The sequence below is a fragment of the Podarcis liolepis genome, assembly GCF_965112155.1.
Source record: "Podarcis liolepis genome assembly, chromosome: 15".
NCBI classification, from domain to species: Eukaryota; Metazoa; Chordata; class Lepidosauria; order Squamata; family Lacertidae; genus Podarcis; species Podarcis liolepis.
The window spans coordinates 42,418,005-42,431,907 of NC_139566.1; the positions used below are offsets into that span (position 1 = coordinate 42,418,005).

Genomic DNA, 13,903 nt, shown 5'->3' on the forward strand with positions numbered 1-13,903 from the left:
CCCTCTTCCCCGGAAGTAACCGCAGCATGGAAAGGTTTCCGGCGAGGCCAAGAGGCGCTGCGCCGAAGGTTCCGCCCAAGGGGCAGCGTGGATCGGGAGAGCAGCTGGGAAGGTTTGGGTGACATTTTCTCCTACCATGAACGAGGCAGGTAAGGCAGGGAGTGTTGCGCGCTGCAGCTGGTCAATTATTATTATTATTATTATTATTATTATTATTATTTATTACCGTTGTTGTTTCGGTTTTCTAGAGTAGGTCCCCAACTCTGTCATCAAAACAGCAACAAAAGGAGGAGATTCCCATCAGTGGCCAAATACATTTGTATTTTATATATGTGTGTGTTAGATGGAAACAGAATAATATTAAATTGTTTACTGTCAGATATAAACCCATGTTGGTGTTAGCAACAACAACCGCGTGTGAAAATGGCCACTGTTGGTACTGTAATTACCTTGTTCGTGCTTTTATGCATTTCTTTTCCTTCTGACTCCGCTTTTATCAGTTCCACAAACACACACCTGCATCTCGGGACAACATCTCTTGAAGAGTATATAGACCACAAAAGTTCGCAAAAGCTGTAATAAGTGTGTTAACCTTTATGGTGTCACAAGGCTCCCACCTCATAAATGTTATGATTCTGCACTAAATGCAGCTTCCGGGTCAAGCCCGAAGAAAGCCCCATACTGTCTTTTAACCAGATCAGAATGCTGGTCTTGCTCGTTGATCCTTTTGGCTGGAGATTCTGAGGTTTGAATCTGGAACCATTTTCGTAAGATGCAGGGGTTCTGCTGCATAGCTACCTTCTTGTAAAATGTTGTGTCGATTATCATAAATATTGGATCTCTTAATAAAAGCAACTGTGACTGTTTGTGGAGATTCCAAAGCTGACCATTTAAACTACCATTGCAATGAATTTGTAATAACTGAAAGCACAGCTAGTTTGTGAAGTGTGAAAGCAGAACCTCAGTGACTCTCCCCTTTTCCCATCCTTCCCCATATCTTCTTTTCAGAGCTGGTTGAAGCTTTTAAAACCAAGATTACACAGGAGCCAGATGTTGCCTCTGCTGTGGCAGCCATCAATGTCTTGCTGGAGTTCTTGAAGAGGGACAAAGGCACGTAAGGGAATCCGATTGGGTGGGCTGAGCTGTGGAGCTACCAGTTTGCACCTGGTTTTCCGGGAACTTTTGATTTATAGTAAAACGTGCTGCCACCTTGCTGAGTTCAAGGTGCTGGTTTTGGTGTATAAAGCCTTATACAGCTTGCAGCCAGGATACCTGAATACCCCTTATATACCCAGTCAGCCATTGTGTTCTGCTGGTGAGAGCCTGCTGGTGATGAGCCATCTCATCAGGAGGCTTGTTCTGCAGAATGTAGGAATCAGGCCTTTTAGTATTGTGGTTCCTTCCCTTTGGAATTCCCTCCCTTTAATATTAGACATGTGCTGTCTCTGTTCAGTACCTACTGAAGACGTCCTCTTTCAACAAGTTTTTTAATTGGAGTTCTTGTTCCAGTGTGCATCTGTACTGGAATTGTTTTTAATATGCTTTAAATATGTCTTTCATTCTTTATCACTTGTTATTTGCTGCCCTGGGAGGAAGGGCTGGATATAAACTTAACAAATAAGTAGATCCTGTAAGCTATAAGTCTGCGCACCCCTGGACAATGCTGTCATTGGGCCTTTAGTAGCTTACTCTCTCCCTCTTTCTGTCAAGGTGAGACAATTCAAGGGTTGAGAGCAAACCTCAAACATGCAATAGAAATTCTCTCTGGTGTTGACTCTTCAGTTGCTGTCTCTTCTGGGGGAGAACTCTTCTTAAGATTCATCAGCCTCACGTCTTTGGAGAATCCAGTAAGTTTCACTTAGCTTTTCATAAAGGGTGGCAACTGTTTGATAGTAGTCTTCTTTACACCGTTGCTGGTTTTTAGATGAAGGCAATACAGAGCAGGACCCCAAGAGCTGCAATGAAACACGTTTACAGTGGTGCCTCGCAAGACGAAAAGAATCCGTTCCGTGAGTCTCTTCGTCTTGCGGTTTTTTCGTCTTCCGAAGCAAGCCCATTAGCGGCTTAGCGGATTAGCGCTATTAGCGGCTTAGCGGGCTTAGCAAATCAGCTGATAAGCGGTTTAGCGGCTTAGCGGATCTGCTGATAAGCGGCTTAGTGGATCAGCTGTTAAGCGGCTTAGCGGATCAGCTGATAAGCGGCTTAGCGGCTTGGGAAGGGGGGGGAGGAAAAAAACCCCGCAGGAACTCGCAAGACATTTTCGTCTTGTGAAGCAAGCCCATAGGAAATTCGTCTTGCGAAGCACCTCCAAAATGGAAAACCCTTTCGTCTAGCGGGTTTTCCGTCTTGCGAGGCATTCGTCTTGCGGGGCACCACTGTACCTTAAGTACTCAGGGACTGCCTCTCCCCATATGAACTGACCCAGACCCTGCAATCATCATCTGAGGCCCTTATTTCTGTGCCACCGCCACAAGAGCTCCAGAGGGCAGCAACACAAGAACAGGCCTTTTTTGCGGTGACTCCACGTTTGTGGAATGCACTCCCTAGGAAGGCTCACTTGGCACCTTGGTTACATATCTTTAGGAGCCAGGTGAAAACTTTCCTATTTCCCAGGCCTTTGGCTAATTGAGCAATGTTTGGCCTTTTAAACTCTGGCGGGTATTGTTTTTGTTTGTTCCTATGTTACGTATTTTTGTGTTTTTACATTGTAAACTGCCCTGTGATCCTTGGATGAAAGGCAGTATAGAAATTAAATAAATACATAGTTACTTCTTTGCTACGATCTGGAACCAGTTTTAAATATCAGGGACCAGCGCTGGAACAAATCATGTGCTGGTAACAGTGAAAGAGGACTCTGCAGCATTTGCAAAGTTTGTATATCACTCTGTGCACCTCAGAAGACTCAGAGGATGTCTTTAGCACTTTTTCTGTCTCTCTCTTTTTTAAAAAAAGCTAAGCCAGTCTTGTAAATAAGCCTATAGATGCTACTAGCCTGCACCAAACAAAAAAACAGCAGAGAGCTGACAGGAGGAGAATAAATAAATCAAGTTAATAATAAATTTCTGTGCTGGTTGTAGAGGGATGATGGGATCCTTCCTTCTTCTGCTAGCTGGCTCAGTATCTTGCATGCATGCAATTCCTTATCACCTGTGGCTACCAAGCAGTTGCTTATAAACAAAGTTGTGCTAAGCATGATACCCAGGGCATACTCTAGTTTATTTCACTAGTTATTTTTTCTTTCTTTTTCCAACTGATATAATTATAGAAACAGTACAAATTACATAATGCATATCTAGACATGCTAAACATTTCACTTTGAAATTATACAGAATAAGAAACTATATTGTTGTGCTATCTTACATATAACAGTAAAGTGCTAATATGGATTATTATGTGCTGCTTTTTCCAGGACTATTCCAAATGCAAAGATATCATGATTCAGCGAGGGAAGCTTTTCCTCGCTCGAACCTCTAATTCAAGGAGCAAAATTGCCGAACTTTGCCACACTTTTGTCAAAGATGGTGGGGTAAGTGAGCTTGGGTCATATTAGGGCAAAGAAATAGAGTGAAATGTCTTGTGCGTATCCCACAGATGCTCCATGTGTGCAGAAACTGATTCTGGGCAGAAAACATTGTATCCTATGAATCTCTGAGCTACGCCAGGCATGGAATCAGAGAATGGAAAAGACCTTGGAGGTCCTGCAGCCCTGCCTCCCACTCAGGGAAGCATCTGCAATGCAGGATGCAACTTTGCTATATAACTAGCCAGACTAACTAACCATCCAGCCTCTGCTTTAAACTCTCCAACGAAGGAGGGAGTCCACCTCCTCCTGAGGTTGTCTGTTCCACCGTCAAACAGCTCTTAATGTCAGAAAGTTCCTTCATTGCCAGGGGGTTGGACTAGATGACCCTTGGGGTCCCCTCCAACTCTACGATAATATGATTCTGTGACAGTGACTCTTCACAGGGTTGGCGCCAGAGGCTGGGCATTTGCCAGGGCCCCAAGGCCAGAAGAGGGTCCACTGCCCTAGCATAAGCTGTTTTGTCACAGAGCCCATTCCCAAGTTTTGCATTCATGGCTGATGGCCGTCTGTCCTGGATGCTTTAGTTGAGATTCCTGCATTGCAGGAATCTCAATTGGGGTTGGACTAGATGACCCTCAGGGTCCCTTCCAACCTTATGGATGTTAATATAGCCTGGAGAGTGGATTTCCGTGGCACGCAATAAACTGAAGAATCCTGTGCCTTGCCTCCGCAGAGAATCTTAACTCACGCTTACTCCAAAGTGGTCCTGCGAGTGTTAGAAGCCGCCGTGGAAGCAAAGAAACGTTTCAGTGTCTACATCACAGAATCGCAGCCTGATCAAGCAGGGCAAGTAGATGGGACTTCTCTTTTCTTTATGTTAGGGGCACGAGGCTCTGTGCAAACAGAGGAAGCCATTTGCTATCTGTCTTTATCTGGAAAGGTTTACCCCCCTGCGAATTTAGGGGGCAGTCTTCTGCACACTGAACTTGGAAGGAAGTCCCATTGAACACGGTGGGACATATTTCTGAACAAGCACGCAGCAGATCAGTCTGCAAATTCAGCAGCTGGTAAATCACTTTTATTTAAGAGCAGCCCAAGAATCAACAGGTTTTGGTGAATGGATTTGCCAACTTTGTTTAGGTTGGGCTTTTGCCGCATGTCCCATGTTTTAAATCCCCCTTTCCTCCCAGGAAATCAGAATAGTATACAAGGTTTTATTTCCTCCACTCCCCAGAATTTTCTGCCCTCAACCACCATGGGAGGTAAGGTAGGCTGAGAGATGGTGATTGGGTCAAAGACCTCACAGTGAGCCACATGATGAGTGGAGATTTGAACCCGGGCCTTTGTGATTACAGTCCAACACTCTACCGTACTCTTCTCCAATGTGGTGCCCTCCAGGTGTTGGACTAAACTCTGATCATTCCTAGCAATTGGAGGTTGATGGAAGTTGGAGTTGGAGTCCTACAACATCTTGGAGAACCACCTTGAGAAAGCCTGCTCTAACCACTACACAGCACTGTTCTAACCACTACACTCCCCCTTACTGTTCTGCATGAACTAGAGGATTGGAGGGGGGTGGAGAAGAGCCACCTTGCTTTGTGCCAGGCTACAGTGAAGGGAAGAACTAGTGGGAAAGCAGCCGGAGGGCTTGAGGGAGGAGTCTGTTTCACTTTGTGGAAAGGTTTCTCTGCAAATCTCAAAAGACTTGTGGAAGGAGATGTCACCATTGGTAACCAGGGGAATAAATTTGTGGAGCTCCATAGTTTTCTTAATCTCCAGTGGCACAATGTGAAGCATGTCACTTAGAAATAAACCCCTCTGAGTTCATTGGGACCTGCTCTCTGGTAAATTTAAGGTAAAGGGACCCCTGACCATTAGGTCCAGTCATGGCCGACTCTGGGGTTGCGGCGCTCATCTCGCTTTATTGGCCGAGGGAGCAGGCGTACAGCTTCCGGGCCATGTGGTCAGCATGACTAAGCTGCTTCTGGCGAACCAGAGCAGCGCACGGAAACGCCGTTTACCTTCCCGCTGGAGTGGTACCTATTTATCTACTTGCACTTTGACGTGCTTTCGAACTGCTACGTTAGCAGGAGCAGGGACCGAGCAACGGGAGCTCACCCCATTGCGGGGATTCGAACCGCCGACCTTCTGATTGGCAAGTCCTAGGCTATGTGGTTTAGACCACAGCACCACCCACGTCCCTCTGGTAAATTTGCTTAGACCTGATTTCTTGAAACAACATCCTCAGTGCAAAAAGGAGGGGTAGGAGTTGCTGATTATGAGAAGAAAAAGCAATTCTATACCAGGAGCTCATTTGAGAGAGAGAGAGAGAGAGATTCTGTTAATTTTTAGAACACTGTTTTGAACAAAAAACTATTAATTTAAAAAAAAAACTATTAACAATTACACAGGCAGAAGATGGCAAAGGCACTCAGTAAACTTGGCATTCCTGTGACCATCATCCTGGATGCTGCCGTTGGGTAAGTCTGTGTGGCTGTTGCTGCAGCTGGGCTTTGGAAAGGCAGCTGGACATAGTGACCTGCTGTGAGGGCTGCAGAGGAAGAGAACCGGCTGCATCCTGGTGTTTAAAGGGCTGGTTCTTGCACTGGTAAGCCAAGGTTGTTGGCCATAGCGCAGTGTGAGAGCGTTTGCCTTGGGTGCAGAAGGTCCAAGGTTCAGTCCCCAGAGATTCCAGGTGGGGGTTGGAGAGAGCCCTGCCTGAAACCCTGGAGAGCTGCTGCCAGTCTGTGTAGACAGTACTGGGCTAGATGGACCACTGGTGGGACTCGCTATAAGGCAGCTTCCTGTGTCCCCCTCCTTTCTCTTTGGCTGTTTCACGGCTAGTCTTGTGTTTCTCTCCCAAGTGTAAAACAAGTGGCAAGGGGAGTGTAATAATAATAATAATAATAATAATAATAATAATAATAATAATAATAATAAAATTTTATTTATATCCCGCCCTCCCCAGCCAAAGTCGGGCTCAGGGCAGCTAACAACAATAAAATAGTACAACATACCAAAATCATTCATTATAAAATTAACTCAAATCAAACTAATGGCAGCCACTGGGCCAGAGCTCTGCGAAGATTGCCGAAGGAGGGGGTCAGACTGTGCCTTGGCCAAAGGCCTGGTGGAACATCTCTGTCTTGCAGGCCCTGCGGAAAGATGTCAAGTCCCGCAGGGCCCTAGTCTCTTGTGACAGAGCGTTCCACCAGATCAGAGCCATGGCCGAAAAAGCCCTGGCTCTGGTTGAGGCCAGCCTAACCTCTCTGTGGCCTGGGACCTTCAAGATGTTTTTGTTTGAAGACCGTAAGTTCCTCCGTGGGACATACCAGGAGAGGCCGTCCCGTAGTTACAAGGGTCCTAGGCCGTATAGGGCTTTAAAGGTTAAAACCAGCACCTTAAACCTGATCCTGTACTCCACTGGGAGCCAGTGCAGCTGGTGTAGCACCGGGTGAATGTGATCTCGCAGCGAGGACCCCGTAAGGTATAGCTGAAAGCGTAACAGGAGTGGCTCTGTGCATCACAATGGCCCCACCCCAAATAACTCCTTTAGGTTTAGGTTTGGTGTACCGACCTCCCCGCTGCACCAAGGATTCCCTGCCCGAGCTGCTTCAGGTCGTGGCGGATGTTCTCCTGGAGACACCTAGTTTGGTTGTCCTAGGGGATTTTAATATCCATGCCGACACGACCTTACAAGGGGCCGCTCAGGACTTCGTGGAAAGCATGGCCTCCATGGGGCTGTCCCTGAATAAGTCTGGCCCAACCCATAGCCGCGGACATGCCTTGGACCTGGTGTTTACCTCCATGGATGTTGGTGTTCGGACACTAAGTAAAAGCGAAACAAAAGAAGTGCCATGGTCAGACCACTTCCTGGTGCAACTTGACTTCTCCACGACCCTTCCCCTCTGCAGGGAGGTGGGACCGATTTGGATGGTCCGCCCCCGCCACTTAATGGATCCAAATGGTTTCCAGAAAGTGGTAGGGGATGCTTTATCCCATGTTGATGGCCTTTCAGCTGATTCCCTGGTGGCCGGCTGGAATGTGGAGTTAACCAGGGCTATTGACTGTTTGGCTCCAAAGCGCCCTCTCCGATTGCATGGAGCCCGGACAACCCCGTGGTTTTCCACGGATCTGAGGGCAATGAAACAATCGTTGAGACGGCTAGAGCGCCGGTGGCGGATGACCCATTCTGAAGCTGACCGGACACAGGTTAGAGCTCAGTGTCGAGCCTACCAAGTGGCGGTAGCGACGGCGAAGAAGGCTTTCTTCGCCGCCTCTATTGCATCTGCAGAAAACAGCAGCAGGAGACTTTTTCAGGTGGTCCGCAATTTAGCGGAACCACCTGCTACAGCGGGGCCCAGTACGGGCCACATGATCTCCTGCAATGATTTTGCAAAGTTTTTTGCAGATAAAGTCGCTCAGATTCGGGAAGAGGTAGACGCCACCGTGGGAGCAGGGCCGGGGCGGGAGAGTGCTAGAGTCCTGTCTAGTCAAGTTGTGTGGGATCAATTCCAACCTGTTACCCCCGAGGATGTGGACAGGCTGCTTGGACGAGTGAAACCAACCACCTGTCTCCTGGATCCTTGCCCATCCTGGCTTATAAAAGCTAGCGGGGAAGGGCTGGGCGATGGGCTTCATGGGGTGGTGAATGCTTCCCTCCGTGAGGGAGCCTTCCCAGACCCGTTGAAAGAGGCAGTTATTAAACCGCTTCTTTAAAAACCATCTTTAGATGCGGCCATGATGGCCAACTATCGCCCAGTCTCAAATCTTCCATTCTTGGGCAAGGTGATTGAGCGAGTGGTTGCTGAACAACTCCAGGCACGCCTGGAAGAAGCGGACCATTTGGTTCCCTTGCAGTCGGGATTCAGGCCTCATCACGGGACTGAAACTGCTTTGGTCGCGCTGGTTGATGACCTCCGGCGGGCTAGGGACAAAGGTGAGAGCTGTTTCCTAGTTCTGCTGGATCTCTCAGCGGCATTTGATACCATCGACCATAACATCCTTCTGGACCGTCTTGAGGGGCTGGGAGCTGGGGGTACTGTCATACAGTGGTTCCGCTCCTTCCTCCTGGGCCGTGTTCAGAAAGTGGTGGTGGGGGATGAGTGCTCAGACCCCTGGGCTCTCACTTGTGGGGTGCCTCAGGGTTCTGTCCTCTCCCCCATGCTTTTCAACATCTACATGCAGCCGCTGGGAGAGATCATCAGGGGGTTTGGGCTGGGTGTTCATCAGTATGCAGATGATACCCAGCTCTACCTCTCTTTCAAATCAGAACCCGTGAAGGCGGTGACGGTCCTGTGTGAGTGTCTGGAGGCGGTTGGAGGATGGATGGTGGCAAACAGATTGAGATTGAATCCTGACAAGACAGAAATACTATTTCTGGGGGACAGGAGGCGGGCAGGTGTGGAGGATTCCCTGGTCCTGAATGGGGTAACCGTGCCCCTGAAGGACCAGGTGCGCAGCCTGGGAGTCATTTTGGACTCACAGCTGTCCATGGAGGCACAGGTTAAATCCGTGTCCAGGGCAGCTGTGTACCAGCTCCATCTGGTACGTAGGCTGAGACCCTATCTGCCCGCGGACTGCCTCGCCAGAGTGGTGCATGCTCTGGTTATCTCCCGCTTGGACTACTGCAATGCGCTCTATGTGGGGCTACCTTTGAAGGTGACCCGGAAACTACAACTAATCCAGAATGCAGCAGCCAGGCTGGTGACTGGGAACGGCCGCCAAGACCATATAACACCGGTCTTGAAAGACCTACATTGGCTCCCAGTACGTTTCTGAGCACAATTCAAAGTGTTGGTGCTGACCTTTAAAGCCCTAAACGGCCTCGGTCCAGTATACCTGAAGGAGCGTCTCCACCTCCATCGTTCTACCCGGACACTGAGGTCCAGCACCGAGGGCCTTCTGGCGGTTCCCTCACTGCAAGATGCCAAGTTACAGGGAACCAGGCAGAGGGCCTTCTCGGTAGTGGCGCCCTCCCTGTGGAACGCCCTCCCACCAGATGTCAAAGAGAACAACAACTACCAGACTTTTAGAAGACATCTGAAGGCAGCCCTGTTTAGGGAAGCTTTTAATGTTTGATGTATCACAGTATTTTAATATTCTTTTGGAAGCCGCCCAGAGTGGCTGGGGAAACCCAGCCAGATGGGCGGGGTATAAATAATAAATTATTATTATTATTATTATTATTATTATTATTATTATTATTATTATTGGTGGAACAAGAATTGAGTTGTTTTTATTCCTTCTGAACAGCTACATCATGGAGAAGGTGGACCTGGTGATAGTTGGCGCTGAAGGAGTGGTAGAAAATGGAGGAATTATTAACAAGGTAAAGTGTGCGTCTGCCCAGGTTTTTCGTGGCTCCCTAAATAGTTGTTTTTCCAGAGCTGTCCTGCTGGATCCGAACAAAAGTCCCATCTTCTCCAACGTCCTGCTTTCTTCCATTGGTTAGCCAGATTATTTAAGGAAGAAGTTTGGGAGCAGCAGAAGAAAGTGCTTGTCATTCCTTAGTTTTTTCCCTCCAACACACACGAAAAAAGACTTTAAAAATCCTAGTCAGCTTTCCTTTGTAAAAACTTCTTTGATTCCATCCCCTCTCTTTCTTCCCAACTGTCCCAAATAAATGTTAGAATTCTGCAGCCTGTATATATTGTTCAAAATAAATAAGCAGCATTGCCTATTTACTTATATGGGGCATAATTGTACATAATATATTCTAATTTTGCTAGTCAAGGGGAGCAGCATAAAACTACATAGAGCAGAAATGTTGACCAGTGGAAAACTTGAAAACTTGTTTAGCTGCTCCTCTGTCATCTGAGCAGAAACTATGTATGTTCCTTCTGAGTGGAAACTGCGTTCTTTACAACCATAAGGGCCAGAAAATAGAATAGAAAACTAGAATGTGGACCCACACGCCCATGTACATATGAATGTTCTGCCTTCTGTAGAATCCTATCATACATGCATAGCATAAGGCTTGCTTATGTGTGAACATACCCTTTTTCTCAAAGGTTTTGAGACCTGAATCTAGGGAGTTGCTTATTTTTCTTGCAGGTATAATACTGGATACAGTTAAGCGCTTTGAAGTTCCACTGATTTTCAGTGAGAGAGGGAAACATGTACTTTATAGCGCAAACCTAGGCATGTCAACTCAGGAGGAAATCCCTTTATTTCACAGTAGCTTAGCAGGTTTAAAATTGTAGCTTACGTGGGAACCTGATTAAACTCAATGGGGTTTTCTTTTGAGTAGACATGTATATAGGACTGCACTCTAAATCTCTCCAACAAGACTTCACTGTGCCTGGCTTTGACAGAATCTTACCCTTGGGGTTCCTTTTGTATCATAAAGCAAGGGGTGTTTGGCTCCTCATCATAACCTGAGAACATTTCTCTCCCCCCCCCCCCATGGCCTTTTCAGATTGGCACAAACCAAATGGCTGTGTGCGCCAAAGCTCAGAACAAGCCCTTCTACGTGGTGGCAGAGAGCTTCAAGTTTGTGAGACTCTTCCCTCTGAACCAACAGGATGTCCCAGATAAATTTAAGGTAAAGGAAAACTAACTTTGCTTCCTGGTTATCTGCATTCAAAACTCTGTAGCCTGCAATGGGGTGGAAACCTCTGAGGAATTTAATGCCCGATCTTGGAAGTAAAGCAGTATAAGGGTATAAGGGGCAGCCATCCAGGGATTTGGGGCACTGAGGTGCATTTGTCGCCTTCATTATCAACTTCCAGAATGAGTTTGAAAACATTAATGTTTACTCAGGCATTTAGGGACTGAAGAATCCTGTTCCTGGCAACCCTGAAGGTGTCAGGTGAAGTGTTTTTAATGGTCACTGCTTTTAGATGTTTTTAATTGTAATAGTTTTTTCTAATGTTTTAGCTGCTTTGTTTTTGAATTGTGGGGGGTGTGCCACCCTGGACTAATTCAGGAGGAAGAGCAGGACGTGCATTCAATGGAGAAATAAATGGTGGGTGGGAGACACCCAGTTCTTGTCTCTCCATGGCATCTGAATTGGGTGAAGCTGTGCAAGACTTGCCTATTTTGGGCAGTTTTTTTGAGGAGCCACTGATTTCGGCCGCTATTAATAATTTTAATTCAGTGATGGATGTTACATTTTTCTAATAGATTTATCTGTTTTATATCTCTTTATCTGTTTGCTTTGTTGTAAACTGCCCTGTAACTTGTGGAAAGGGCAATATATAAGTTGTCAACTAAGCCAAGGCCGGGCTCAGGGCGGCTAACAAGCAATAATAAAAACAAGTTGAATGAATACAACATAAAAACAATATTAATACAACATTAAAATATTGAAACATTAAAATATTAAAATGCAGCCTCATCACAGGAGGAGAAAGGAAAAAGAAAAGAGGGGGTGGGAATCAAATCAAATACTAATCCTTCTGTCTTAGTATTGTCTGCAAAACTGTGATCCAGAGTTGCAGGCAGGCAACACTCTCAGCCAGGAAATGAACCTGGGACCTTCTGCACACGAAGCCAACGCTCTGCCCCCAAGCTGCCTCCCTTCCCTGCAAGGTGTGGCACTCTTGTTCATTAGAGCTTCTAAAGGAGGCGCTGGGTGCCTGCCTATTAGGGACGATGTAGTAGCCAACTTTTCTGAATGGGCAGGTGATTAGACCAGATTACCTTTAGGTGCCTCTCAGCTCTGTGATCCTGTGTTCTAAGTCATGCTGCCAAACTCGGGTGAAAAAAGTGTCCTTTCACAGAAAATGATAACTCACCACTTTTTCTTATTTCTTCCCCAGTACAAAGCTGACACGTTGAATCAGCGTAAGGCACTTACAGAGGAGCATCCCTGGATCGATTATACCTCCCCATCTTTGATCACTCTGCTCTTTACAGACCTTGGGGTCCTGACCCCCTCTGCTGTTAGCGATGAACTGATTAAACTCTACTTGTAAAATTGTCCACATCTGGCGTGCCTGAGGGTGATTATGTTTCTCTACCAGCCTGTTCAAAAGGCAAACCCTGTAAGTAAGAAGATTGCTGGTGATGAATCATTGAGTGGCTCAATTTGAAGAACCAAGTCTCTTAAATGGGTTGCATGCAGAGCCCACAATGCAGCTTGGAAAGTTAAATTGTCAGGAACAAATTCACAGAAGGTTCAGATATGTTAGATTTTATTTGTAATTCACTTTATTACCGACCCTTCACCATAGGTCTTCTGTTCTGGGCCATTATTGAGGATTACACACACGTGAAGGTAGTGGGTGGGTGGAAGGACCCTGAGTGGGAGGTAGGGAAGACCACCCAGGGGGAGAGGCTGGGAGAAGAAAGGAAAGCTGGGTGGGTCCACCACTTTCTGTGTGAGACAAAACACTAAGAGCTGCCTTTAAGAGAGGAATTCGCTTTTGCTTTCTCTGTTTTTATTTAGATTAGTTTCTTTTATCTTACTGTATTATGACAAAGCTTTAATAAAATACTATTTTTTAAAAAAATACTAAAATTAAATATATATTTTTTAAATATATCTTTTAAGAAGGCAGGTTTAAGATGATGGAGAACAGTTGGTGGCTGATGATCTGAACCTCAATTCTCTTAGATAAGAGAAGCCAGACTTTTCAGAAGGAATGACACAAAATGTTTAAAGCAGACAGCCAGGGAGTGACTACTTACAGTCAATCCCTCAGGCCAGGTAGGCGTGGGAGGCAGAATCCCTGCTCCCTTCTTCCTACAAGGAGCTTGGAGTTGGATACACGATCTCCCCCTTGTTAGCCTCATCACAGTCCAACAAAGTAGGTTTAGGTTGCAACACCGCCCTGAAACCTCTGGGTATAGGGTGGTATATAAATTCAATAGATAAATAAAAATAAACAAACACAGCAACTGGGACAAGGTTACCCAGCAAGAATGTGCCACTGGCTTTGTAGAATGCAACTTATTGCAAGGGGGTGGTATGGGAGCAGCTCTGAAACGGATAAAAAAGCTTTACAGAGAATAATTAAAATTGCCCAGAATGTTATTGGGCTCCGACTACGAACCCTGGATGAGATCTTCACGTCTCGCATTTTGAAGAAGTCACATAATATCCTGAGAGATCCCACCCACCCTGCTCACAACTTCTTTGAACTATTGCCTTCGGGCAGAAGATATAGGACAATGAAAACACGAACCACACGCCTTCTGAATAGTTTCTATCCAAGAGCTCTGACTGCACTAAATAATGATCTCAGGGCCAGTTGCAAGGTTTAGCAAGCAGAGAGTAGGAAGGAATGAGATAGGTTTTAGGTTAGGTTTTAGGTTTTAGGTTATGTTATGCCTTAATAGGTCATGTTATATTCTGGATTTTATGTTTTTATAGATTATGTTTGAATAGGATGAGAGTGTCGGAGATACGTGCAAATGTATATGTGAACCCGG

The 13,903-nt window shown here is 46.2% G+C and overlaps 1 protein-coding gene across 1 annotated transcript; it reads left to right on the top strand.

The window, feature by feature from the left end:
* The first annotated feature begins 4 nt into the window (after window positions 1-4).
* Window positions 5-12,455, top strand: EIF2B1 (eukaryotic translation initiation factor 2B subunit alpha). Its single transcript, XM_083476496.1, has 9 exons — window positions 5-149; window positions 1,009-1,110; window positions 1,711-1,847; window positions 3,410-3,526; window positions 4,257-4,373; window positions 5,939-6,003; window positions 9,779-9,854; window positions 10,944-11,069; window positions 12,289-12,455. Exons 1-9 carry the CDS (start codon window positions 137-139, stop codon window positions 12,442-12,444), a joined length of 909 nt encoding a protein of 302 aa, XP_083332622.1. The 5' UTR covers window positions 5-136; the 3' UTR covers window positions 12,445-12,455.
* Window positions 12,456-13,903: the final 1,448 nt, after the last annotated feature.

What these genes read in the sequence shown, in the direction of transcription:
- EIF2B1 (XM_083476496.1), top strand. An exon ending in AGCCTGATCAAGCAGGGCAA is followed by an intron (nt 4,374 to 5,938) that starts GTAGATGGGACT and finishes TTACACAGGCAG; the next exon opens with AAGATGGCAAAGGCACTCAG. An exon ending in ATGGAGGAATTATTAACAAG is followed by an intron (nt 9,855 to 10,943) that starts GTAAAGTGTGCG and finishes TGGCCTTTTCAG; the next exon opens with ATTGGCACAAACCAAATGGC.